Source organism: Nematostella vectensis, chromosome 7 (assembly GCF_932526225.1).
Source record: "Nematostella vectensis chromosome 7, jaNemVect1.1, whole genome shotgun sequence".
In the NCBI taxonomy this organism is placed as follows: Eukaryota; Metazoa; Cnidaria; class Anthozoa; order Actiniaria; family Edwardsiidae; genus Nematostella; species Nematostella vectensis.
Window position 1 is genome coordinate 10,275,391 of NC_064040.1, and position 27,878 is coordinate 10,303,268.

At 38.7% G+C, this 27,878-nt stretch overlaps 4 protein-coding genes across 10 annotated transcripts; 2 read left to right on the top strand and 2 right to left on the bottom strand.

The window, feature by feature from the left end:
- Positions 1-210: 210 nt before the first annotated feature.
- On the bottom strand, positions 211-13,454 carry LOC125568318 (polyribonucleotide nucleotidyltransferase 1, mitochondrial-like). The gene is made up of 25 exons (XM_048730297.1): positions 13,283-13,454; positions 13,112-13,172; positions 11,580-11,654; positions 10,427-10,532; positions 9,910-9,959; positions 9,716-9,779; positions 8,401-8,448; positions 7,575-7,685; positions 7,275-7,348; positions 6,625-6,734; positions 6,483-6,534; positions 6,324-6,381; positions 6,147-6,243; positions 5,636-5,738; positions 5,119-5,189; positions 5,001-5,037; positions 4,846-4,915; positions 4,338-4,427; positions 4,132-4,185; positions 3,715-3,830; positions 3,366-3,437; positions 2,613-2,676; positions 2,368-2,451; positions 1,668-1,751; positions 211-368 (listed from the first exon to the last, which is right to left on the bottom strand). The coding sequence occupies exons 1-25, from the start codon at positions 13,429-13,431 to the stop codon at positions 226-228; spliced, it is 2,043 nt and encodes a 680-aa protein (XP_048586254.1). The 5' UTR covers positions 13,432-13,454; the 3' UTR covers positions 211-225.
- Positions 13,455-13,635: 181 nt separating this feature from the next.
- On the top strand, positions 13,636-14,679 carry LOC125568319 (high mobility group protein B3-like). The gene has a single exon (XM_048730306.1). It carries the CDS (start codon positions 13,780-13,782, stop codon positions 14,446-14,448), a length of 669 nt encoding a protein of 222 aa, XP_048586263.1. The 5' UTR covers positions 13,636-13,779; the 3' UTR covers positions 14,449-14,679.
- Positions 14,680-15,507: 828 nt separating this feature from the next.
- Positions 15,508-19,867, top strand: LOC116609194. 7 transcript variants are annotated; one of them, XM_048730302.1, is made up of 10 exons: positions 15,508-15,695; positions 15,782-15,872; positions 16,264-16,349; positions 16,426-16,525; positions 16,867-16,946; positions 17,379-17,476; positions 17,557-17,693; positions 18,078-18,190; positions 18,567-18,718; positions 18,842-19,867. In XM_048730302.1, the coding sequence occupies exons 3-10, from the start codon at positions 16,306-16,308 to the stop codon at positions 19,054-19,056; spliced, it is 939 nt and encodes a 312-aa protein (XP_048586259.1). In that variant the 5' UTR covers positions 15,508-15,695; positions 15,782-15,872; positions 16,264-16,305; the 3' UTR covers positions 19,057-19,867. The 7 variants fall into 7 exon arrangements, with proteins under 7 accessions (XP_048586259.1, XP_048586261.1, XP_048586260.1 ...); XM_048730304.1 differs by having other exon boundaries at positions 16,432-16,525; XM_048730303.1 differs by lacking the exon at positions 15,508-15,695 and having other exon boundaries at positions 15,731-15,872.
- LOC125568317 lies at positions 19,666-27,140 on the bottom strand. The gene is made up of 4 exons (XM_048730296.1): positions 27,016-27,140; positions 24,413-24,481; positions 22,286-22,806; positions 19,666-21,828 (listed from the first exon to the last, which is right to left on the bottom strand). The coding sequence occupies exons 1-4, from the start codon at positions 27,040-27,042 to the stop codon at positions 20,040-20,042; spliced, it is 2,406 nt and encodes an 801-aa protein (XP_048586253.1). The 5' UTR covers positions 27,043-27,140; the 3' UTR covers positions 19,666-20,039.
- Between the last annotated feature and the right edge of the window lie 738 nt (positions 27,141-27,878).

Sequence of the window (27,878 nt, forward strand, 5' to 3'; positions counted from 1 at the left end):
CTAATATAGCCCTTTCTGAGAAAGAAACGAACTGGTTGATTCGTAAGCGCTGAATAATTTGCTTTTCATTGTTGTCATTATGCCGCGAAAAGCCTGAGCGCGCACGAGTTTCCATCGAAAATTCGACGAACAGTTCAATTATTTTAAAGATGGCCTAATTGCTAGATATTGTTTTTATATCTCCCGACTGGCTTACCGACTTGATAGACATATCTCCTGGTTGCTCTAAATGGCAGAAATTGTGCTCACCTCAAATATACTAGTGTCCACAAGCAGCTCGTTGATTTTAGAGATGGCCTCGTCATATGTAGTCTGATCAGGCGCAAACACCAAGAACTCCTCCTCCTCGACCTGATCTATGGACACGCCTGAAAACGCCATATTAACATCGTATTAATAGACCAGCTCACAATAAACTTTGAAGTAGCCACCTAAGATTGAAGTCCGATATTTTAAAATCGATTGAAAGTGAGCGACTCAAAGACCCGTTACTCTTTGGATTAGCTAAATAGAAATGGTTGTTTTGCGAGCGTAAAATGGCGTCTATTTTAGCAACCGCTTATAAGGGCCGTCTACACGGGCAATTTTTACTTGACAGTATTTTCTTGACAATTCTAGTCGTTCGTGTAGAGGTGCTGTCCACACAAGCAACTTTTACTTGACAAGTTTTCCGTTCGATGAGCCGGTAATGCCTTTAGACGGAGGCGATACAAAAAATAACAAAGCTTGCCTCACAAAATGGGACAAAATGGTGCCTCTGACAAATACACAGACCGTGGCAGCAACAGCGTTTTTAATAGCCCACAAGCATTTAGCATCAAGGGGCTTACGAACTACTTTCATCGGAAAAACTTGTCAAGTAAAACTTTTTGAGCGTCTACACATCTACAAAATCAAAACTTGTCAAGTAAAAGCAAAATCGCCAGCTTTTGAAAAAGTAGTCTTGACAGTTTTCACCGTCTACACTAGTAAATTTTTCTTGTCAAGTAAAAATTGCCCGTGTAGACGGCCCTTTAGTGTCTGGCACGCCTAAGAGGGGCTGCAAAGCAGCATATATGGCGCGGTAATTGACCATCACCTTAAAGCACGTTCTCTGCATGACAAGGTGACTACAGCATAGATCCTTAGAATACTCTAGGATCTGTTTAACTGTATGTCACATGCGACAACTGGTCAAAGTTAAAGATAACAATAAGACTTCTTTGACTATGAAGCACAAAACGCTACAACTGTTGCCGTGAGTAGTTTGCCTATACTCCCTACACTCCCATGTCTTGTGGTCAACCAAGCGTGGCGGGGGCAGCAATGCTGGCTGATGTTGACGCTGTTTTCACGGGGCTTAAGCAGGGGCGTGTATAGAGACAAACGCGGGTGGGATCCAGAGTAGTAATTTACTTACCATGGAATACGCATTCTCAAATCTGGTAAAAGGTCACTAGATCCATCTAGAAACTTTTCTATCCAAATGCACACACAAAACTGACCATCTTCTTAACTATCAACGAGGTGTCAACAAGAGTGGGACTGATATCATCATATGAGCAGAGTGGGGTCCGGAAACCCTCAGACCCCCCCACCCCCCTGGAAACGCACCTGTTAAGAGTACTGTCTTCTTCGGGCACAGCAAGAAAGTCAAGTATTGGTATGTATTTTGTGTTTCATCTCACCGAGTTCCTGTTGAAGCGCTCGTATGACCATCCCTCCTGTCCCAATCAGCCTGCCACGCTTACTCAGAGGCACCCGGACACTCCCTGAAAGGCAAGGGGGTGGCGTAATCATGAGAACCGTTAGCCTACAAAGGACGAATGCATCTATTTCAGATAGGGTTGCACTCTCGGTCAATGCTTCACAGCCCCCGGGGCGGATACAAAGGGGGGGGGGGGGGGGGATTGGGTGGATATCCTGGATAGTCTTAGCCTGCTGTGCCTACTTTGCTGACGTGACAAATCCAATATAGCTTGTTAGATCTATATGATATAATATAGTATTAATATAGTATTGTTAGATCTATGTGACCTACCAAGAACCATTGGATCAATTATACAGTAAGCCGTTTATTTGACCATTATCCACCCCTTATTTGGAAATCCTGGGTCCGACCTTGAACCCGCAGAGCTTCAATATTGTTACGTTTACTTAAAAAAAAGGAATTAAAATTTCAAGCATGCAAAGCAAGAATACAGCGTCCCTGCTTATAACATTTTCAAGGCTTTTAGGGGTATAATCTTGTTTGAAGTATCAGGTTGGGAGGGGAATATATACTCTCAATAACTAAACTAAATCCTAGTCTCGTACGAGAAAAGCGCATAATCAGTAAAACGGTTTCATTTGTTAGTTTGTTTGTTACCATGAACTTAACGATAATACCTGACACGGGAATATTGTCTTTCTTGAACTCTCTTGCAATTGGGATAACTTCTTCCATAACATCCAATACTTTTGCTCGATCAACTACAAATAAAAAGAAGATCTATATAAGGAGAGCAGGTTAATAACATCATTATGATAATAATGATGATGAGGTAAACGCAGATAATGATGTTGATGGTGTTGGTAATGGTGCTGGTGAAGGTGATGGTGATGGTAATGATGATAATGTTGGTAATAAATACCTGAGCATCTTCTGATCGCTTCCTCTACAATGGCTACAGGAAGACCAGGAACTTTGAAATCAGCCTATGGTGCAGCAATAACAGACAAGAAGTCATCTTATATTCCTTTTACCATGAAACGATGGGAAGTGTTTCGTACTATTACCATTTTGAATATAGCGCGAGACATTATCACATGCGCTACGCATGTGGCAGAATCTTCACCTGTATAGATACCTAGATACGGACTGTTCGACACAATTCCATTAATGAGTGCCAGTATTCAAACAATGTCAATGAAGAAAAAACAACGGGCCACAATCCCATCAGTTCTTTTACTTTTTCCAATACAGGTCAGTGATGTGCGATAAAACTATGGCCTCCCACTTAACGGCCCTATCTGAGAAGACGAGGGATTCACAATCCCCAGTGTAGACAACCAGGTTTTTACACCTTTAAACATATCCAAAGCTGACATGACCTTAGATAGAACCTGGGTCATCTGGGAGTGCTATGCCCATGTCGTCGGCACAGGGAGCACACGCTAACGGTTTGATCTGTTTTCGAGCTTTGTGGTGTTAATTAAGTGCTTTAGCTGGTAATGAATCTGTTAGCTGTGTCTTAGATAGAAATTTATCTTTTCAAAGCCCTAAAGCTATTGCCGCTCTCACATTAGCCAGGGAACCCAACAGGTTTTAAAGCTAAATGGCTTCCGAGTTATGGTGGTATAACAAGCAGTGTGGTAAAATCCACAAGCATACAAGAGCAACATACCTGAAGGGCAGTGATTCCTTGCCTTGTACCAGCGATCTTGAAATCCATGTCTCCCAAGTAGTCCTCGATGCCCTGCAATTAATAGAGCGAGGAAGTTACTAATAAAATGAAAAGCTCTTCTGCTGGTACACCAAGCAGGACGCCAAGCAGCATCGACAACAACATCGACGATTACGGAAGAGAACAATAGAATCAGATCATATCATAGCAGTACGTGAAAATGCGAGATATCAGATACATTTCAGCCATTTTCCACCACAACACGACGTAAAAACATCCCAAACTTAAGCTTTAGTATTAGATAATGATGATGACATATATTTGAAAATCATCAAGCATTTTTGCTCACCAATATGTCTGTCAATAGCTGGTAATTGTCAATATCTCTCTTGCTTGCATCTTCAGCATCAGAGCTCGTCACCAGTCCACAGGCAGAGCCAGCTACATGTGACTTGATTGGAACTCCTGCAAAGCATTTTGGGGCTTATGACTTCCTGACTGGCACATGTTTTACCTTGAAACTTCTGATGACCAAAACCTCAACATTTCGCAGTTTAAAAAGAGGAAAATAGAAGAGCGTTCTACATTTCGTGCGACTTTGAGAAATGAAAAACAAGTTGCTAAGGGTTTGTCACACGCAGGCGACTTGCCATTACTTTTTTGCTACACAGGTTGCAAGAGAAAAAACGTACGTGTGACAGGGCCTTAACGTCTGTAACAGCTGCAATCCTGATAAAACAAAGAGGATAAAGGGGAATTACCATACCTGCATCCATCATAGCCAGACTACCAGCACACGCCGAGGCAAGGGATGACGAGCCTGAGTACAAATAAACAAGTTACCAAAAGATACCAAATGGCAGAATGCAAGGTGTAGAGAGATAGTGTGTGCCATCTGGGCTGAGGCCCAAGGATGTTGATGATAAGATGGTGCAAGGTTCATTTTAAGAAAAACGTTTTACGATAACATACCATTTGATCCAAGAACCTCGGCCGTCAAACGTAACGTGAAAGGGAGCTCATCAGGGAGAACTGGGACGAGAGCTCTCTCTGCCAGCGCACCTGGAATTACACAAATGATAATTGTATGATTTCTACTCCATACATACACTGAAGCAACTCTTGCAATTCTTGTTGGATAATCATCACCAGGGGGTGGCCAGGGGGCCCAGGCCCCCTCCTTCTAGCAGCCATAAATACAGCAAATGTATGAGACACCTGAAATAAAAAGAAAATGCCTTCGAAGGGCCTTTTGGGAGCCCCCCTCTTAAAAATCCTGGCTACGCCAATGACCACAAAGTAAATCACTTTTTCAAAACACATCCACAAATTATCTACGTCTTCAAACAACACTAACATTTTGCTCCACAATATTCATCAAAACGTTTGTTAAACCACTTTTATCATCTTTTCAACGATTTCATCATCATTAAAACCATATCCCATGGCTACAATTTATAATCACCATAGTTTGTCTTACCATGTCCTATCTCACGACGATCAAAGCTTCCTCGCCTCTGTTTCACCTCATTTGTAGAGAAAGGTGGAAACTGTAAACAAAGAGAAAAAGTCTCAATTTTTAATCAATTGTTACGAAATTATTAAGAAAAGGAAATGAATAATCTATATCTATACCTCATAATGCAGCATAAACTGCTTTTCTTTGCTGCCCCTGAAAAATAAGCCAAATAATACATTTTAGCATTGAAATGCAATCTAAAACGACAAAAACATTTTAGTAGTTTTTCTTTACCCAACAGCTTCAGATATAGTGTCCACCTTGGCTGCAGAACCGACAGATCCAAACGTTGCAGTTGAAAATACCTTTTGGAAGGAATTTAACAGACTTGATGTGAAAGGGTTAAGAAATTCTGAGATGCTACATGCTTTTGCATGAATACTCGTGTAACATGGAAATTCCTCCTTTTCAATTCCAGTTTAATATTGTTTTTGTCCATAGGTGCAAATAAGACCAACATTTTCAACTCATGCACTGTATGGCCATCTGCTGTTATTGTAGTCATGATGGGAGGTGGACAAATAATGGAAAATAACTAAATAACTAAATAAATAACTAAATAACTAAATAACTGTACATTAAAAAGACGTTGAAGTTGTTTCAGTGGCTACATGTACGCCTTTTTGTAGGCTTATTTTTTAGCATGTACATAAGGCTAAAACAGTTGACTATTATAGGCAATAAGGGTTCAAGATTCTGAAAAAAATACTGTAATAGCTACAAAGTGACAAGTCCATAACATGTAACAAACCTGTGTCTCTCCTCTTTTAAATAAGGATGAGCCATGAAGGGTTTTATATAAGTTGATGTCACAATCAATACTTCTCAGTTCATCAAACTTGCGACCATCACATCTAGAAAACAGCAAAAAAGGTGAGTGTACAGTGCTTGGTGTTTGACTCTCCAGTTTAACACGGAACCTTAATTGAATAAATATTTACTTGAAAACTTTTGGAAACACTTCCATTTCACGATTTCACTTACAAAAATAAAACCTTTTCGAAACAATGCACTAAAACACACAGAACATTCACCTGTCTGACTTAGTGTTAATTTAAATGTCAAGGTAGGTGAGGTTATGCAACATCACACTTTTTCCATCCCTACTGCAAGGCCTCTCCAATTGTTAAAAATGTGAACCACAAAATTTTTGTGTGGCCTTGCTTTTGCAAGACATTGGGAAGAGCAAGTAACATTGGGATGCAGCAAAAACATTTCATTAAAAAATAGGTCTGATGTTTTATGTATCTGGAGGCTTTTACCTTTGCAGTTTCTCCAGTATATTTGCTCTGAACACAGACTTGTTGACTGCATTGAAAGCCTGTTCAATGAGTCCAGGACCAGAATCAGGGAATTGATCTGGACAATATAGTACAATACAACAAGCTTGATGAGTTAGGTAAAGAATGCGAACAAGTTTTACAAAGACAGTAAAGTACCTTGAAAGATTTCTACACATTCATCTCTAAGTCCAAATATTCTGTCATCTCTCTGAAGCTGAAAAAAAGAAACATTGGAGGTTTTAAAGGTGAATCTCTTACTAGAGATTGTGAATTAACGAATGAAATGCCCTTCAAAAAACTGTATTAAATACTTGCCTTGGAATAAGCGAAGTTAGAAAAAATATCAGCAAGCTTTGGGGCAGCAAATCTGTTGAATTGAAGAAAAGTTTCAATAGTTTATCCAAAAAAGTTCTATAACATTTCTACAGAGAATACAATCACGTTGTAAGATACCCACTCTTCAACTGCATCACTGAGCTGTTGTGAGGGAGATATGATGTCGAAATGCTTTTTCTCTTTTCCTGCATATGAACGAAGCTCCTTGATTGCTTGAATGATTGGCTGGGCCTGCGGGATAATAATGAAATATATCATACAGTATTTGGGACTAATTTTCTGCAAGGAGTGTAAATCCCAAAAGCAGATACCCTTTTCTAATTAAAGCTGACACTTTCAAAATATAAAGCAACCTCTTTGACTGAGGCAGCAACTTGAAAAAAAATGAATAATAGTCAGCCGAACATTGTAGTTTTAATACCTTTAAGGTGGTCACTTTAGTGAAGCGGTTGTGGCATTCATTTTCCAATCGCAACTTTGTTATTCACTATTACATTGAGGCCCCCACGACGACAACAACAACAATGCATAAAAATCAAAAGCTTTCCATTAAAACGATCGCACAAGCCAACTATTATCTTTGATATTTGTTGGCAAATTTTCTTGTAGTTCCCATCTTCAGTTTCGTTGCTTTTTTGTGAACCTGCATTAAAAGACCAGCCTTTAGCCATCACTTGGCACTGTCCTGTGGGTAGTCTTATTTCCCTCAAATATCACACTCATAAGTTAAAGGCAAATTAGACATTGTTATACTTCATTCCACTTGCTCACCTCAGAAAATGCAAGTTTTATGGCCTCACAAAGTCTCTCATCAGGGACCTCTTTAGCAAACCCTTCAACCATCACTAGAATAATAACAAAACCCATATTACATCTATGGATGGAACAGCTATGGTTATGGATAAACTGGTTTTGCTATGCATGAACTGGTGTATGGACGACGAAACGTCTGGATGCCTCTGTGCTGCAGCAATTATATCTGCACCATAATGTCACCAATTAACAAGAGTAAGAAGATTGCATATTACGTTGTGGTAGACTAATAAGACTGACTGTGACAAGAATGTGTACCTATCTTGCTCTCACTGCTTGTGACGACTAGATCAAGCTGACTATGCTCCAGCTGTTGGCGCAAGGGGTTCACCACCAGCTGACCATCAACATCCCCAATTCTCACAGCTCCTACAGAGAGATGGACCAATAAAAAACACATTAGACAAGCGATTCCCTGGAAGTGCCAAAACCTTGTTAACCATCAATATCCCCAAATGTCACAGCTCCTACAGAGAGATGAACCAATAAAAACACATTAGACAAACAATTCCCTGGAAGTGCCAAAACCTTGTTAACCATCAACATCCCCAATTCTCACAGCTCCTACAGAGATGGACCAATAAAAACACATTAGACAAGCAATTCCCTGGAAGTGCCAAAACCTTGTTAACCATCAACATCCCCAATTCTCACAGCTCCTACAGAGAGATGGACCAATAAAAACACATCAGACAAACAATTCCCTGTAAGTGCCAAACCTCAATTTCAATCATCAATTTCCCTAATTCCAGCATCCCCTACATAGACCCAGTGTATTAGAAAAGACTTGTTTTCTCCTATTGGCTTTTAGGAATTTTTTTAGACTTTCAGAGGACTCCAGGGGACTGTGAAAATCTAGGAGATTTGAAATTCCGCAAATTTGGGCAATCTACAGTATCTGTTATTGTCTTGTTTACTGTTTGTAATAATATGTATTTAAGTTCATAAGTACAGTATTGTTGTGCAAACATCAAGCAGTTTCTTGTTGAATAACAGAAATGAACTGAGCAGGTGTCTACCCAAAGCATGACAAAGTAATGAAAAAAATAATAATGTTAATCAGAAAAGATCTTAAGCTCATTACCTACAGGTCCTCTCCAAGGGATACTAGACAAAGCAAGTGATGCAGATGCTGTAAAAGAATAAAATTAACAAACAATTTTCACTAATCAAGCATTGGGAATAGGTGACGTTACATTTCTCTCCTAATAATAATCACCACACCATACCACAATACCATCTGGGGAAAGAAAATGTATTGTAAAACTGAGGTATCGTTGCAAAGAGGTCCTCGATTTTATGTTATAAACGCGGGATTCTTTGCTAAATTACGCTCTTAATTACGTGGAAAATCAATCATTACGCGCTAAATTACGCAGGATTTTGCAGTACATTTTTCTTTAAAAATCAAAATTTTGTGGGATTCTTTACTGAATTACGTGCTAAATTACACGGAATATCAACTGTTACTTTAGAAGGTTATTTTTTTTGTGTGAAAATTTCTTAGGCAAGTTTTCATTTGGCTCCTAGCCAAAAAGGTATTTTATAATTAGTCCTAGGCCTTCGATTTTTAGGAAATAACGCCTAGTCATTTTATTTGTTTTCGAAATTCAGTTCGAAATATCGCACTCTTACGAAGAATATCTCTCTTTTTTACAAAAAATAGAGGTAAGAACCCTAAAAGAACACATTAGCTGTGCAACTAAATGTTTTGTCTTTTAAATTTGAGCCAAATTATGCTGGATTACGCGGAAATTTGTGGATTACGCGGAAAAGCCAAATTACGCACTTTCGCACAAGCACATAATTCTAGAAGCCCTGTATAAAGGAAAGCCCGTTGACAATTTTGTTGTAGCGAGGTCGGGTTAATTATCATCTTTTACAAAATGATAATTATATTGTATAACTAAACTCTGTGTAAATCTGTACAGTTACTCTCAAGACTGCATTTAACATGATCTGTGAAGTAAAAAAAATCAATTAACTGTACTGTGCAGAGTTTTTCTCTCTTTGTTGATGGACAGAATAAGTATAAATACAGTGAAATGTATAAGAAATTACCTCTATCTAATGATATTGGATACAACAATATTCTTGATTTTACGATACAAATCTGTATCATAGCGTAATTTTGGAGAGGTCAAAATTACACGGGAGAACAGATTTGTATCATAAAATTGAGAATACTGTTGTATCCAATATCGTCAGGAAGAGATAATTTCTTATACATTTCGCTATATTTCCGCTGGGAGATAGGAACGTCATCCAGGTTATAGCAAAATCCAGTATCATAAAATAAAGGTTCCACTGTTTAACATTTATGGGAAGCAGAATTTGATCCAAGTTTTGTTTTAAGCAAAACACTCAGCACACAAACTGTAGAAGAGAGGGGTGTCTACCTCCATTCACAGCCACAACATCGGGATTGTTGAACCGGTCAGCGGCCAGAAGATGTGATATGATCTGTTGATACAGCAATTTTTTTACATCAAAACCCTACATTTACTCTTTGTTGCAAGAAATTGTATGCGTCAAATAAATATGTATCCAGGGCAAGAGCCAGTGAGGAAAGGTCCTTTGATCAATTCATCACCTGTGTGTCATATGTGTAACCCTTCATGAACAGAGACCTCACAGAACGATCTGCAAAAAAAAGATTTGATTGATTCATCAAGACACTCAGATAATGGGTGCCAGACCAGTTGGGAGCAGCGTACTAAGCAACCAATCAAATGGGGCTGCAATATACCGTGACGATGTTGTGGAAGCCTAATCCGAACTTTCCCAGATTGCACAGAGAACAGTTCTTAGAGGCTCTTTTGTGGATGTACTGTACAGTAATCACATTGCTCATTCTATGTTAGATTCTCATAAAAAATGTTTCACTAGTTTCCATGGTACATGAAGCTTTGCCTTATTTAACCTGTCAATTTCCCCTTTTAACCTGTCAAATTTTTGAATTTGCGTATCTTCATTCTGTCCTTTTGTGAAATTCAGAAAATCAGAAAGAAAATCAGAATACAGTACAGTCCTATGAAGTTAGAACAAATCAAACTGTATTAATATTCCTAAAGAAAAACACCATTCTTCTCTTTTTCTAAATCACTTACCAATTCTCCTACAGACCAGTATCTCCCGTTCATTAGCAAGCAGATCCCTCCTCAGGAATGTGGTAGGAATAAGACAGGCTGCAGAAGCCTTCTCCTTGTAGTCAACCTAGAGAAAAACAAGCACATTGAGGAACTTGCCCCGACAGCATACAAAATTTTTTAACTGAGGGGTAGTGGGAGTAGGCATTAAACTACGGGCAAACCAGACACATTGTTCTTGTATCGAATGTCATCCTTTTTTTGTGTACCAAATATATATATATATCTGTCATAAAGCCAATTTCTTGAAGTTGTTGTCATAGATTGATCTGGTTCCATTTTAGGTTTTGTTTTCTGGTTCCTCCCCACTTGTAATAAAAGACAACAGTGCAGGAAGGTCCACAGGCTGGCAATCACAACTTCGACTCTTCAGGAAACATTTCAGCAGAAAATGGACAGCTTTTCCCTTCAAAATCCTATATGCCACATAAATGCAATTTTTCGCTACAAGGTTGAAATTTATCGTTCTTCCAGGGCTCTGGACACAATACAATGAAGGTCTCAGCGGTTGCCATGGCATTGTATTATGTTGAAGACGGACATTGTATTCTTTATTATGTCCAGGCCCAGACAGTGCATTATTTACCAAAATGTCCCATAAAACCACATAAAAATATCTATGTTATTGCTATTGTACTCATTTTGTTCCATATCACATTTTATTCTAAGTATATCTTGTAAATTGCTAAAAAGATTATGTGGCATTATAAATGAGCTGTTATGAAAGGTCAAATGTATACAAGTCAAAAACTTTAGCACTTGAAAGGGCTCATATCCCTGGGTCTTGATCATTTCCAATTGAATAACAATTTTTGGAAATAACTATTCTAGAAAATCGCTTGTTGCTCTTTAATAAAAATTAAAGGAGAGAGATCCTGGATCACCTGCATGGGCGGCATTAATTTTCTCGGTAGGAAAAAAAGTATATTTTTATGAATGGCAACCATTTAAAATTGTAGTACCCTTTGAACGAGAGACAGAGGGGGGAGGGGGGGTTGGAGATAAAACAAAATCAATTTGTGTTGTGCTTTCATCACCCATGACCTGCACACAGAAGAAGACATTGTAATGGCAATCAATTGAAAACAATTGGGTGTGTGATTCAATCACTTACCACTAAAGGCAAAAAGGAATTTTCTGATGGCTTCTTGGATGAGATTGCTGTAACTAGTACAGAGGTGTCTTCATACTTGACACAAACATGTTGTTAGTCATGATATTTATTAGTCACATGTACAGACACATCTTTACAGATATCTATGTACACACAAAAAATGGTACTTGTCTCTGTCATTTGTCTTCATCATTTGAGACTTCTTCAGGCAAGACATCAAAACATCACCATGATATATACAGTAGATATTCCCAAATTCTTGTTCCCCACTCCCCCCCCCACACACACATGGTTGCCAAAATCTTGTTTACTCTTTTTGGAGATGGTATCAAGCCCATGTAGCTAACACTGGCTATTCCACTGGTGATTTTAACATTGCAATGAACCTTTTAATCAGTTTTTGTTTTGCCACACAGAGCCTAAGCTCACGAATTAAACCAAGCTGTGCTTTCCTCTCATATATAAGGGGAAGTAAAAATAATAACATGTTTATCGTCCTGATAAGAACAAAATAGGGAGCATGCGGCCATTTTTTTATTATTTTTTTATTTATTTTTCTTCTTGGTTTATCAAAGATTTGTACGATTTACAAAGGAAATTTCCGAGATGTTGCGAATGAGTAAAAAAAATAGTAAGAAAAGCCTTGAAACGGGAACGTCTGCTTTTATTTCAGTGCCCAGGCACCGTTAACGCATGAAATTTGAACTTCTGAGGAACAAACAATCAAAAAAGCAGCAGAAATAATCAGGGGCTCATAAGTAGGGGTAATCATCTGTATTATATAAGTGTCACGGCTTTTCCTAGGATCAGGCTATTTTTAGACCCGCGCACACGAACGGGCCAATCAGCTACTTTGAAGTTGGTCACGCGCATGTGATGTTAGGCTGCACGTGCAAATTGCAGTTAGGAAGAATATATTTTTATCTATCATCCGTCGGTTTTGTTTGTTTACCAAAAGAATTGCAAGCTAGAATTCAAAGTCATAGGTACGGTTGGATTCATATTAAAGAAGAGAGTAACAAAAAGTCAAAGTACCGAAGAGAGAACATAGCTTTTTGTCTGAGACTGCACATGCAGTTGAGCTCAGCCAAAATGCTGACACAAAGGTTGAATCTGATTGGCTTATCCGCGCGTCTAAATATAGCCTGATACTAGGAAACGCCATGACACCTATATAGTACCAGAACATGGGGAAGTTTATTGCCCCTACTTATGAGCCCCTGAAATAATTAAATACAAAAATTCTTGATGCGGCCCCGAAAAAGGATGCGGGCGGGTCAATAAACATGTATTTTTTTTTCTTGGCCTTATGTAGAATGAGTTAGAGGAAGCTAATTTTTTCAATATTTGACAGAGGTTATTAAAATGATTACTTCAATAGCTAGATGAGCCTCGTGTGTGAATTTCTTACAAATACTCTAAACAACAAACTACGAGCTTGGGATCCCTGTGGTTTGCCAGGACTTAGGCATCTACGGCACAGCACTGGCCTACAGCACTTGACATTACCACGTGCGAGTAAAAAACAATACCTGAGTGACGGTCGATCCATCTGCAAGCAGTGCGAGTTTGCCTGTGGAGAACTTTAGTTGCCTAGATGAATTAAAAGTAACATTACTTGCTATAAAATACGATGAAGATTTAAAGACGGAAGGAACTAGTGCGCGAATATTGGGAATCAAAAATAAAATCAAACAATTTACCTTCCTCCAACTTCAACCTCGACAGAACATTCTTTGTGACTCCATCTACGAAATGCAGCTTGATATCTAGCTGTTCGAAGAAAGGACAAGGAGAAACGATTGGAAAATGAGCAACAATTTTGTAAGACCTTCAGTTTGAAGGCCGCCATTTTGATCAAGCCTCGTTTCAAAGTTGACAGACACAAGTATTATGGCTGGGTACCCTGTGGTATAGTTTGAGGGGAGAAAAGAGGATTTTCTCTCGTAATTGTGACGAATAAAGGTCTAACGAGTCTTTGGCTTTATTATGTAGACTCCAAGCAGTCGCTGTTGTATCTAGGGTATTTTTTATTCATTTTGTTTGGTACCCGCTCCCCGGTCCCGCGCTGCAAAGGTCCCGCGCACGTCGGCTTTTCTGAAAAAGTTGTTCTTTAGGCCTCATCGGAGAGCTTGCGACATTTTTATTTCTCGCATAATAATCTTTTCGTAGTTATTTTACCCGTCTACCGCTTTCAGTGATGATTACTGGACCTATTTTTCTTCGTAATTCCTTGATTCGACAGAGATATCCTCCGGCTAAGCTGATGTACAAGCAAATCCAGTATTTTAGTAGCGAAATCCCGCCAAAACCGAAACCACCTCCAGGAATTTTTACATTGTACTATTTTGAAAAGGCAGAACAGTACCTACAAAATCACTCTGGTGTGAAGCCTAGTGAAATCATACAACGTCTCGGAGATGAATGGAAAACTGCTAGCCTTCAAGAGAGAGATTTTTACCGGAAAAAATATCTCAGTCTTCTAGAACTGTACAAATCTGAGCTTCAAGATTATGAGAACAATCTAGAAGACGATGAGAGGATTCACCTAACTCTCCAGGAAGAAATGCGGCCAGAAGAAGCTAACGCCTCGATGGACCTCTCAAAACGGCTTGAATTTCCTCAGAGACCTATCACAGCCTTTGGGTATTTCGTGAAAGCGGCGAAAGAGCAATTCCCGAAGCAATCAAGCCAGTCATTGGCATCTTGGATCGAGCAGTTGACAGAAAAGTGGCACTCAATGAATGACGAAGAAAAACAGCCCTTCAGAGAGGCGAGCCAACGAGCTTATCAGAAGTTTGAAGAGAACAAAGAAGAATGGAAAAGTGTCTTCAGTTTGGATGAAGTTGGAGGATTTGTGCGTAAATGAAGGCAGCGTTTGCTTTTTGCATAATTTATGTGTTTTTGTTGAATTGATAACTCAAAGGAAAGTAGGAACTTACACTAATAGTACTTAACTTATGTGTTATGTCATTATTGAGATGTGACAAATATTATTCATATGAATGAGGAACCGATCAAGTTTCGATGTTGCACAAGTAATGGCTCAAATTAAAATATCTCTATTGTGTTTCAAAAATTAAAAAAGAAACCGACTGCATTTTTTTTGTTCTTTAATTGATTTACTTAAGTAAGATACATTTTAAGAAAAAAAAATTATGGTAAAAAATGCTGTTTTGAGAAAAGTTACTAACTTATACTTACAGTACCACTATAATATGACGAGTCCGCGGTAGTGCATGATATGCAGGCCATAAACTGGGGGCATTGTTTTTCGCACTGTAAAGACGTAAACGACTACTTTGACTCTTTCTACGCTTCAGTAGAAAGGATTATTGACAAACACGCCCCCCTGAAAAAAACTTTCTAGAAAGGAAATCAAATTCCTTTTCAAACCATGGATCACAACAGGCATCAAACACTCAATTGCTATTAAAAATAAACTCTATAAACAGTTTCTCAATACTCAGAATTCCTTTATACATAATAAGTTTAAACTATACAGAAATAAACTTAAACGTCTATTAATGGCCAGCAAGGAAAAATATTATGAAGACTATTTTTCAGCACATCTTAAGAACGTTAAAGAAATATGGAAAGGTATAAAGCAAATAATCACTCTTAAAGCATCTCCGGTTTCCATTCCGAGTAAAATTATAACTAGTGACTCGGTGCTTACGGACCCAACAGCCATTTCTAATGCCTTTAACGACTACTTCACAAACATTGGAAAAAAATCTAGCAAATGATATTTCAGACACTGCGAAATCCTTCTCTTACTATTTGAAAAAAAACAACAGCCAAACAGTTTTTTACGGAAGCCCATAGGGGCCATGTCAGATGCAAGATGCACGATATTATCACATGTAAGATGCAAGATGTCAGATGCAAGATGTCAGATGCAAGATGTCAGATGCAAGACGTCAGATGCAAGATGTCAGATGCACGATGTCAGATGCACGATGTCAGATGCAAGATGTCAGATGCAAGATGTCAGATGCAAGATGTCAGATATGATATGTGTACGAACACGTGGATCATTTGGAGCCTTCCCTAGAAGAGTCATTGCCATGTCGTATTATCTGCCAGCATTTGCTAATGAACAGGGACTTTCCCGTATCTTTTTGTCTTGTAATTTCTTTTCCTTAATATTTTGCATTGTATAGGCGCTGAAAATTGCTTTCCTTGACAGCAGTTGGTAGGAAATGATCTTGTTAAGAAGTACTTTCATTTAGGTTTTGAATACAAGGAAATGTTAGCTCTATTGTATGTCCATCATGGCGAGACCCTGAGGTGAGTTCATGCTTCTTAATGTTATAGTGAATATTGTGATTTATAAGAACGCCTTTTGCTACAGTTGCTAATGCGATTGGCAAACTTTTTTTAACAATGCTAAGCCTCCGACATTTGAAACGACTTCTACGTAAGATGAACCTTAAGAGGAGGGAAGGGGTACCTGACCTCGTAACAGTCATAGGCATGATAGAGGTAAGGAGATTCAAAAACTAAAAAAATATAGCCTCTAAGCTTGGCCTTGATGTTTTTTTTTATCTAAAATTAGCTATTTTGCACCCTTTGAGATATGTCTGCGTATCCAAATGCTAAAACCTACCTGAGATCATGTACAAAGAACAATGCAATATGGAATCCTTCGTTTAATAACATTATATATTTATCTATACAGAATGAGCTATTCGGAAGTGGAAACTGCATTGGTTACAGACAAATGCACCAGAGACTGCGAAATGATTACCATCTACAAATTAATAGGTATGTACAGCAATTGCGCACCGTAAAAATAAGCACTAAAATTAGTAACAAAATTTGAAAGATGTTATCCATGCACTTTCAGAGAAACTGTACGGATTGCGTTGAGAACGCTTGACCCAGAAGGTACAGAACGCAGGAAATCTCACAGACTGTTAAGACGGACCTACCGCTCGCAAGTAAGTACGAAATAGAAACGCGATCATAACAACGGGTCGATCTCCGATCATTCGAGATCATACACTATAATTAAACCTTGTAAAACAGGGATCCTGAAACTGCTAAGCTCCACAACATTTCAGGATATTGACTTTTCGGGTTTCAGAAGAACAACATAAAACAGAGTGACTAGTCATCGGAAAGGGTCCTATGCGGCAATGCATCGAGTTGCCGGCGAAATCTGTCAAATCTGCCCATAGACAGAGCCCCAAACGGCAATGACTTTTCAAAATTTTCTTATAAACCAGCACTATGATATGAACACGTTAATAGACTACAAAATATTTTTTCAATATTTTAGGGTCCGAACTACTGTTGGCATATAGATGGGTACGATAAGCTGAAGCCGTTTGGATTTTGCATCCATGGTTGCATTGACGGGTAAGTTGAAACAAGTCGCCCCATGACAGGTTCTTCAATAGGGTTCTGGATACCGAATCCTAGGATTGCGGATTCCATGTGGTTTTTTTCCCGTGGATTCAGGATTCCATTTTTGTTGTCCAGGATTCTTGTATTCCGGATTTCATAGCTTAAGTCTTGTATTCCGGATCCTAGTGTGTGGATTCTGGATTACAGTAGCATTGATTCCGGATACCAAGTCTCATTTTTTCATGGATTCCGGATTCCGGTTTACCTGTCATGGGGCGAAACAAGGCTAGGAGAAACAGCGAAAGTGTCCGGTGTGTCCAGTGTGGATCGGTCGGGACCTACCAGTTTTGAGTTTACAGACAAAAACCAGGGGTGATTGAGGAAAATTTGTTCGTACTGTATGACAGCAGCCTCTAGTAATCGTAAAAATTATTTTCATATTAGGTACTCCAGACGAATTATGTGGCTGAGGGTGGCATCATCTAACAACGACCCCGCTATAGTGGCCGACTACTTCGCTGGTTGCATTAGAATGATTAAAGGAAAGTTAGACATTATTTATCAGGCCCCTTTATATTCCTAAATTAGAACTTATCTTATTAAAATCACTTCACTTTGTTAGGAGTGCCGAGGCGCATTAGAGCTGATAATGGAACAGAAAATGTTAACATTGAGGTGATGCAAGTATTCCTTCATTTTGGTCTGAATGACGAAGTAGCAGTTAGCAATTTTCAGTACGGAACATCGGTTGAAAATCAGGTACGTATTTTAAAAAGCATAGTTAATTCGTAATTTTCTTGACAAGCAGATATATATATATATATATATATATATGTTGTGGTTTGAAATGTTTCTTGGTTTGAAATTGTTAAAACTGGTTTGAAAAGGGGATATTTGCATAATCTTTTATCTAGTTCTTTTAGTTACACCTCCCAACCCCCAAAAAATCCAAGCCCCTGTTTTATTAATGACTCCCCAAAAATAAAATCCCTTTTAGAATGCTAGGTATCCAAAAATGAGCTAGTTTGAAAAAAATTCAAACCATGCCACATTTCAAACCACAACATATATATATATTATATATATATATATATATAAATTTTATTACAGCGGATATATATAAATATATAAATTTTATTACAGCGGATCGAAGCAAGGTGGTCTCAGTTAAGAAAAAGTAGTTCAGATTTCTGGATAACCTATTTCAAGGACTTGAGGGATAGGGGCCTTTTTGATGATAACGACTTGGTGCAGTGGTAAGTACTGTATGTTGGAACAAACCAGAACCCTATATAAGTGAACTCAATAATGCTCTACCAGTATTTATGTTCTCCTACTCTGTACAATCCCTCTCCCATACATATCGAGCACTTCACAAACCTCGACCTTTGTATTGCAAGCATTTTCATTTTTTATCTTGCTTCTCGAGTGTAACTACTAAATCTGACTCTGTTGCTTCCAACAAGTTGTATAGACCTAACGGGACTGAAAAAAAAAACGAGTTTAACTCCGCTTTTAATTTTATTCATCCATTTCGTTATCATTTTATGTTTCTTCATCTATGTCGAATTCATTTATTTAATTCCTCTATTTCTATGTGTAGAGGATCGTTGACTATGGTTTTTTTATCAGCTCTAGCCTCAAGTTCTGTTACCAGGGTTTAATTCAAGATGAGTTAGACAAAGTTGTAAAGCATTGGAACACTCACAGAATAAGACCTTATCACAATCAGGAAACCCCACCCGGAAGGCCGGATGTATTGTACAATCTTCCATCACTCCAAGGTGAAGTAACAAACCGTATACGGTCTATACGATAACTTACCTTTTCCTAATTTCACTTTGTGGTTCGCCAATCAACTTCGATAGTTTTTTTTACTGACAGTTTGAATCGTTCTTTTTCTCTAGGTACACAAGATTACAAAAGTTGCATTGACTTGGATGATGCCACTTTTATAGCAGAAAAGTTGTGCAAGAAGCTAAACGCATTTGGGTGCACAGAGGAATTATCTGATATGTTCAAGATGCTCATGGAAGAGCACAATTTACAAATGCCGAATGATGTCGTGGAAGCTGAAGATTTGTATGTTAATCTTATACATTTAACGGAAGCTTCGTTATAAACTTGTCGTTAGACAAACATCGCTCGACATCTTAGGGAACGTTAGATATATCAGTCAGACAAACAGGAACAGGTCATGAAGATGGATGATATTTAATCCTACCTTTTAGCGTGAAATGTAAGATGGTACTAAAAACACCCTTGCATTTCGCGATACTATTAAGGAAAAGTGGGTTTTCATAAGTGCTGGGGCACACATTTTTTTTTGGTGGGGGGAGGGGGCGCAGCTATTACACAACATGTCGTTTTATCATTGCAAAACTGTATGAGTTATTTTCACCCGCTCGATAATTTGTCATTGTCACCTTAATCGAGGTTATACACCTCGGGTATTCCTTGTTTTTGAGCGCAGATGCCTATTTTCCTCGATATGTGAAAAAAAGGGGTTTTACAAAAAACTACGTTGACGTGCTTCTCCGCTACAGCCCTGGAATCCGTTGTTCAGCGTCAAGGGGGCTGCACCACCATAATTAAAGACGTGCATGTCATGAGGATTTCGAAAACCTTAGAAGAAAAGCGAAAATTGTTTTTCAAGGAAAAATCAGAGATGTGTGTGTGTGGGTGTGGGGGAGGGGGGGGGGCAAGAATGTTAAATAACCGGGTACCAATATGATGTATGAAATTTTTATTAAAAAATTACTATAGTAACTATTAGTAACGATGTAAAGCTCGCACATAAGCTTCTCTTTTGTCAGTAACACCCACTGTTTTGTTTTAAGTCATACAATACACGTAGCTATTTGACATGTGCGTAGCTATTTCAATGAACGGCAGAGGCATTCATAACTGTAACAAATATATATAACAAATCCTCTTGTTGTCTGTCATGCAATAGACGTAGGTAATAGACGAAGCTATTTCAAAGTCATGTGAACGTGGTAGTTCACATTTGGCCTGCTGGCAGACTTTCCAACAACAACAAAAAACTCTACTTCAAAAGCATCATCCAGAACTGTAAGAAATATATATGAATTCCGTTCAACTTTAATAGTCTTTCATTTCCCATGCGTCTCTGTAAGTCAGGTATATGTCCATGTTGGCCTGAAATGCTGCATAGCCACAGAAATTGGTTGGCAGGATCAGGATTCGGAAACATGTCTGCGCCTTCGGTCTGATTGCTGCACTTGGCATTGACTCGAAGCGAACTTGAATAGTTTTATCGGGCGCTAGGCTATCTGATGCCGTGCAAAAAAACAGAAACCTCCGTAGCATCTTATCGCCACACTCATCAATGAACAACTTCAGCCATCTCAGTACAGACTCTTCCTTCTTGGTTAGAGGATTACCTCTAAGGGCTGCCTTGACTCTACGTGAGGTTGGCTGAGACAGCTTGTACACTGCATCAATTTCCTGCGGTGGCACATCCTTCCAAAACTCTCCCATTCCACTTCGAAACTGCTGCAAAGCCATTGCAGGCTTAGCAACCAACTCATGTACGGCAACATCCTTGACAATAGAACATATGTTCTCTTGGGACGGCCATCTCATGTTGCCATAATCTTCAAGAATATCGCACACAATTTTATCAGGGAATGATGCAGCTGATTTGCTGGAAAGAGCAGCGGAAAGTGTTTCGCGTTGCTTGGCAGGGAGAGTGTTCAGGAACGACTCTTCAAGGCATTCATCCTTAACGCAATCAAACAGGGCGTAATGGATAGACGCCCTGGGAATTGTAACAGAAAAGCTTCCCGTTAGCATAAATCCATGATGATAAATTCTTCCAAGTATTTCATACGTTTCGCGTGCAATGCTTGGGCCAAGTGGAAGGGGTATTTCTCTACTTCCTTCGCCATTTCGCATCAGGAATTTCTCCCAAAAACTCGTGAGCATTTCTCTGAGCACTCCATCGCCTGTGGCAGTCAGTCCACATTCAATTTCTAAGTAGTTTTGCAGTAGCGACGTGTCTTTGTATAGTTTCAGAATCTCTTCAACAATGTGATCTTTATCTATTTCCACAATATTTGTTTTGAAGTACTTGGTCAATTCTTCTTGTCTTTTTTTGTTTAAGACGTTGTAATGGGTAAGGGCAATGGCTTCTTCTTCCGTCATTGGTTCGTCGTCTTCCAACAGCATTTGTGGTGGTGTATCAGATAGCCCGATATGAAGAGCATCTGGTATTGTGTCATCCATATCGATATCGATGTAGAGCTTTCGCCCGTCATTGATGGTCACAGAATCCTCTTCGACCGAAAGAGGCACGGGCTGTCCTCTTGAAACCACATTAAGGATTTCATTGCATGCTTGTGATATTTCATCGGAAGGATAAATAACAGTGTTTGGATACTTGCATAGCTGAAAGTACAAAGGCGTTGCACTAACCGACCCTGCCCAATCATAGACGGCTTGTACACTTGATCTTACGTGAAACCTTCTCTTTAAGACTCCCATGCGAGGATGTCGTATACGTACCTCTACCGACTGATCCCCAGGGGCGGGTTCATCAAGCACTCGCTGTCTTCTTTTTTGGCGTATTTCTTCTTGCTTGGTTAGTTCCTGCTCTTCTTCTAGACGCAGACGATCTTTTTCCTTGTCTATTCTGCTTGATTCCTCTAACTGTTCTAGCTGTTCCTTGAAAATGGCTTTTCTCTCCTCAGATGTGCCGATCAATTCACTTTGGTTGTCTTCTCTACTTGTCCCTAGTATGTCCGCGAGAGCTGCCTTGTCAAATTCAAAAGAAGGTCCTGCTTCAGAGTCTGCATAGCCACTATCAAATACTGATTTAAGAAGATCACTGTCACTGTCACTGTCTTCTAGGTTGTTTGCTTTGCCGCAGCTATAAGATCAGAGAAAATGTTTTTCATAAGAATATTTCTAACCCGCGACAAACGATGTACTTTGGAACCAACATGTCATATAAACACAAAACATAATTGACTCTACTTGAAAGTGTACTTAAACATAGGGTGTTACCCAATCAAATGCTTCGACGTCCCGTAAACGTTTCAATGGCCAATGATAAATAATCACTTACAACGTCGACACTAACGCATTCATTTAAATTGGCTAGGAAAGTCTGTCAATCGGGGGTGGTTTGAATGATAGAACAATTGTGACATTTGTCAAACGACACTGTAATAAACATTTTTCGTTTGATTGACAACTAATAAGCATTCCGAGCACCCATCGAACCACGCGACCCCAAAAGATTATCATTATTATCTAAAAAGAATGAAAAATGGCATTTGTGGTTGTAACACCGCTTTAATTTATTCTCAAACTGTAGGCCACACCTGATACGTCGACGACTGCACAAGAACAGCCTTGGCCTTGAAAGACCCGTGTCTCTCTTGTAGTCTTCGTACTTGAAATCATCATCAATTTCCTTCTCAATTCCTGTGAGCTTAAAAGTCATAAGCTCTTGACGACCTTCCGGACTCTCACCCTCAGGAAAGAACAACTCTTTCGCTTTCGACATACATTCTTCTTTGGAAGCATTCCTTGGTAATTTGCACTCTCTGGATCCCCCACCATTATTTGTCTTTTTCTGGATATACTCCTTTCTAGACTCATTCCAGTGCTTCCACCCAAAGTAGTACGTCAGAGTGGGAGCATTCTTTCTCGTTGAGGCGTTATTAGTACTTTTCTGCTTCCTTTTTTTGCTTGCATCTAAGAGGGACCGCACACGTTCCAATTTTTCTTCACGAACAGAGTTTTTGAAATGGTTAATGATTAATAATCTGTCCCCAAGACAGTCAATACCTAAAGTCTTAAGATCCTCGTGGCTTAGCAATGTAACAGTTTTGTCATCAACCTGAAACAAAAATAAGGTTATTAAAGAGAGTTAAAGTTAAGGAAAACTATTAGACATATGCCATTTTTAAACATTATGTTTCACCCCTCCCCCAAGGGCTAAAATAAACTTAAATGCCTATAGAAACAATTGCTGTATTTTCCACAAAGGGGCTGATCTACACAGATAACAGCTGTATTAGATAAATAATAATATATATTTGGGTAAAAGCTCTCACCGGGGGCCAAAACAGTGCTCAACTCGACAGGACTAACATAGGTGGAGAGTTCCTTAAGTTAGTTGATATGTGTCCCTACTGTCAGCAACTTAGCTTTAGCTGTATGCCAAATGTAAAACAAATAATTTACATGCACAATAAAACCATTTTGAAAAGAAGTGCCAATGAACAGGGAGAGAATGATAGAAGATGTAATTGGAGGAAAAGGGAAGAATGTCCTTTGGTGAATGCCTTGTAAAAGAGGTAGTTCACCAAGCAAAAGTAGAGACAGGGACAATGAGTTCAAAACGAGATGTCTTCATGTGTAGGCATAGACGTAAGTTCCTTCTTAAATTTAGCAATTCTAAAGTGGGCAACTCGGCAGGCTTGTAGAGGTTCAAAAAGTAATGAAGTGCGCACATTGACTGTGACGGTTTTGCGTCTCACGAAATCGATCCATATGTAGTAGTAGTAAACTTTGATGTAAATGTAAGATATTTTAACTAAGGAGTGGATCCATGCGGTGGATCTACGAAAATGCACGGAGTTTTATACATTCCAGGGTTCAAAATAACTTTTTTAAATCTGCTAGATTTTGCCGGCTTTCCAGATTTTGGTGGCGAAAAAAAGCCTTCATCCCCAAATTATGAAAGGAAAATACAGAAAAAAAGAGCCGGCAAAGACATGAAAACAGACGACTTCACCGGCAGCCGGCTGCTTGTTAACAAAAAAGATACCCAATAATAATACCCATGGATATTTGTCAAATAATTCACGAATGAACAAGCTTTGAGCCACACGGTCAAAATCATTTTATGACTGATAAAGTACACGGTTTTACTGCTGCAACAAAACAACAAACTATGTCACGATAGTTGATTGACAGTCTCTTGTAGTTTTACGTGACGTCGCTTAGAATAGGAGGCACTCATGAAAGCATGGCTGACACAGCTCGGACCTTGTAAACTACGTTGTTGTTTCTAATAAATATTACCTAGAGAATCAAGACAAACTATAGCTGGAAATAGCTAGAAATAGTCACAATGATAATCTTTTACAGTGATATTCAAACAAGTGCGGTTAAAAGCTTTTGTTGAAGGCAAGATTTTATATTATAATTGTTGGGAGCAAATTTTAAAAATAAGTATGGCTGGCTGCGTTTCCTGGCCAACTTAGAATTGATTTTTCTGTGCAAAGTAACAACTTTGGCTAAGTCAAGATGGCTAGAAATGGTTAATGAAAGTTCACAAAGATAGAAATAATATAACTGCAGGGTGTAGTGCACCATATTATTGAAACTCAATATACTTATATAGTTGGGACAGAATTTCTGAAATAGGCTATATATATATGAATATATTATATTTTGTATCAAAATTTTACACATTATTATACAAAATGTAAACATACCTTTTCCAACAGAAATTTTTGAATTATAGAATCGTCAGCTTGAATTTCTTCGCAAAGAATTGTTACAACCTGAAATTATATACAATCACTGTATTATAATATAATGTGAGCTGAGACCATACTTGAAAATTCTCCTCGAGGGGGGGGGGGATTACGCAGCCCCTGTTTGGGTATAGGGGTACCACCTAGGATCTGTTACCCAGACTTTGTCTTGGACAAAATGTCTGCAAAAATAAGTCCTGTTTAGGACAACAACCACAACTTTCATACTCGTGATATAATCCACTGTTGAAGTCCAAGATCCGACTTGCATTACAATGCTGTTTTGTTTGTGTTTTGAATGCTCAAAACTCTCATAATTTTAAAATACAACTTTCCCTTGTTATTTTATCCTTTAAAAATAGAATTGAGTTGTTTTAGTTGTAGGATGGAATTGGAATTCATTGTGATTCAAGCAGATTTATAAGTTAACTCATCTCATTTGCATACGATTTCAGCCCAAGAAACCAATGGTGATGGTGACAGTGAAGTCGGATCCATTGGCTTTAAGTACAAAGGGCTTAAAATGTATACAATGTTAAGGACAGACAACTTTAAATGTATACACAGTTTAGGACAGAAAAGGTAAAAAAAACCTATCCAACAGCCAGCAGCCCAATTATTTTAACCTCCGGCAGAATTAGAGAAAGTTGTTGAAATTGCAATGTGAAAAATCACCTGTAAAAGTAAACAACAAAACAAACCCCCCCCCCCCCCCAAAAAAAAAAGGCCCTGAAAATTTAGTTAATGCAATTAGTTCACACAATGCTTAAAGCCCCATTGGCAACCAAAGTGATTGTTTTTAAAATAGCACCATTGTCTTGCGAACGATTTGATTGGTGACAGTGACGATTTGATTGGTGACAGTGAAGTCGGATCCATTGGCTTTAAGTACAAAGGGCTTAAAATGTATACAATGTTAAGGACAGACAACTTTAAATGTATACACAGTTTAGGACAGAAAAGGTAAAAAAAACCTATCCAACAGCCAGCAGCCCAATTATTTTAACCTCCGGCAGAATTAGAGAAAGTTGTTGAAATTGCAATGTGAAAAATCACCTGTAAAAGTAAACAACAAAACAACCCCCCCCCCCAAAAAAAAAAGGCCCTGAAAATTTAGTTAATGCAATTAGTTCACACAATGCTTAAAGCCCCATTGGCAACCAAAGTGATTGTTTTTAAAATAGCACCATTGTCTTGCGAACGATTTGATTGGAGGACTAAAATTAAAATATGCACAATCATTCACTACCGACACTCGAGGTGTGTGTTTCTTCTTGTTTTCGCCAGTAAAGAAAGCTTTTCACCCACTGTTTCCACAGTATTAAGGAAGACAAGAACATAACGTAACGAAGAAACAACCAAGCAATGCGTGTTTCATGATAAGGATCATTGACAAATAAAGATTGATGTCATAGAGAAAGATATTGGTTTCCACACGATCACTCAAACTTGAAACTATTCTTTATTTTGTCACTGATAAGTACTATAACTTGTATTTAAAACTCTAGGTTAATAGCTAAGAAGCGAGAAGTCGAGAAGAATATATGCCAAACACACAGAAAAAATATAATTCATTGCTATGATTTGCAAATTTAACTCACGGCAAATAAAACTACATACATATTGTTTGTTTCTCTTGCATTTTTCAGGGTAACATTGAGGCTCAAATTTGAATCGAACCTGCTATTTTCATTCCCTCTATATGTGAATGAGTGGCTCAGAGTCTGAAAAACTGACTTCGAGGAAAACTAAACACAAATTCCTTTGTAGTCGTTGTGATTGTTATCATGCAATGGGTACAAGATTTCCTATAGGCAAGATACTGGCATCGACATCATACCTGTCAACCTCCGAAAATCTCAAGGCTTGAGAATTTTGGGGGGAGGGGTGGGGTGTATTCATTTTTTGGGGGGAGGGGTGGGTTTAACCTTGCAGGCGTTTGCCGTATAGAAAGCTCTCGCGAACAAATCCACTTATAGATCTCACAAGGGTGTTAGATAAATTGCGCTACGCAAGGGAATTGTTGTTTCAAATATTTTAATAGAAAATAGGCAAAATGGCGATTTTCTATGGAATAATTTTTCGGAAGCGATAAAAATCGCTAAAAAGCGGGAGATTTGGTGCTCAACGCGGGAGAGCGGGAGAAGGGGTCCAAAATCTTGAGACTCCCGCCTAATGCGGAAGAGTTGACAGGTATGCTACATGAATGCAAAAAAGCGAAGGACTAAAGCAAAGATTGTTCTTATCTTGTGTCAAATATACTCATAAAACGCAAAAGGGATTCTGTATTATTCTTGGACGTCAGTGAATGATTAATACAAGTTTCACGAACCTTGTTACATACTTAAATTTTCTGTGATCTAAGGCCTTTGGCTCGAAGTGGTAAAACCGCTTTCATATGACATCGCATAAATGCGTATGAAAGAGCTTCATTCAGAAACATAACAGGTCTTTGCAGGCAAAAAATCAACTATTATAGAACACACAATCTCATATTTGTGTTATTTTAATCAACGAGCTCGAAATCCGTTTCTATGTTGGTGAATATTGGCTTACATTACCTTATTTTCGTTCGCGCCGCTTGCCATCTTGCTGAACTCTGTAATTTCTAGAAAGTAGACCGCTGACCAACACGACACGTGCTTTTATCTGATGTCATCTTGCACCTGACATCTTGCATCGGACATCTAACATCTTGCATCTGACACCGTGCATCTGACATCTTGCATCTAACATCTTGCTTCTGACATCTTGCTTGCATCTGACGTCTTGCATCTGACATGGCCCCTATGGGCTTCCGTAGTTTTTGCCTTTTCCCGATTCTACCCAACGAAATCAAGTCTGAAATTTGTAAACTCAACTCAAACAAGTCAACGGGGCCATTCAGTATTCCCACGCGAGTTCTAAAATCTGCAAGCTCCATTTTATCTAAGCCCTTGGCAATGCTGTACAATTTTTCAATCGAGTCAGGCATAGTCCCAGACAAGTTCAAGATCGCTAAGGTGATCCCTGTATTTAAAAAGGGTTCCGCCCTTACCCTTTCTAACTATCGTCCTATCTCCTTGCTCCCAATTTTCAACCAAATATTTGAAAAACTAATTTGCCAACGCTTAAATCATTACTTACAAACTCATAATATATTACACAGCAATCACTTTGGATTCCGCCCTAAACACTCAACAACTCATGCTGTACTAAGCGTTGTTGACAAAATACAGAAAGCCATAGAATTGGGCCAATTTTCGTGCGGGCTTTTCCTTGACCTTAGTAAAGCTTTTGATACTGTAGACCACTCGATTCTTTTACGCAAACTCGAACATTATGGAATTCGTGGCATCGCGTATGACTGGTTTTCTTCCTACCTTACAAATCGAAAACAGTTCACACAAATTGGAAGCAGCAAATCTTCACTGAGCTCCATCTC

Bases quoted from the DNA above. Each gene is read 5' to 3' on its own strand.
- LOC125568319 (XM_048730306.1), top strand. From the start codon at position 13,780: ATGATTACTGGACCTATTTTTCTTCGTAATTCCTTGATTCGACAGAGA.
- LOC125568318 (XM_048730297.1), bottom strand. From the start codon at position 13,431: ATGGCGGCCTTCAAACTGAAGGTCTTACAAAATTGTTGCTCATTTTCC. The intron at 9,780-9,909 runs GTGATGAATTGA...CTGTATCAACAG, and splicing joins GTTACACATATGACACACAG to ATCATATCACATCTTCTGGC. The intron at 5,038-5,118 runs GTAAAGAAAAAC...CTTATTTTTCAG, and splicing joins ACTATATCTGAAGCTGTTGG to GGGCAGCAAAGAAAAGCAGT.
- LOC125568317 (XM_048730296.1), bottom strand. From the start codon at position 27,042: ATGGCAAGCGGCGCGAACGAAAATAAG. The intron at 22,807-24,412 runs GTATGTTTACAT...TTTTTGTTTCAG, and splicing joins AAAAATTTCTGTTGGAAAAG to GTTGATGACAAAACTGTTAC. The intron at 21,829-22,285 runs GTGTGGCCTACA...CTGATCTTATAG, and splicing joins TGCAGTCGTCGACGTATCAG to CTGCGGCAAAGCAAACAACC.
- LOC116609194 (XM_048730298.1), top strand. From the start codon at position 16,162: ATGTCTGCGTATCCAAATGCTAAAACCTACCTGAGATCATGTACAAAG. The intron at 16,526-16,866 runs GTAAGTACGAAA...TCAATATTTTAG, and splicing joins GACGGACCTACCGCTCGCAA to GGTCCGAACTACTGTTGGCA. The intron at 17,477-17,556 runs GAAAGTTAGACA...TCACTTTGTTAG, and splicing joins TTGCATTAGAATGATTAAAG to GAGTGCCGAGGCGCATTAGA.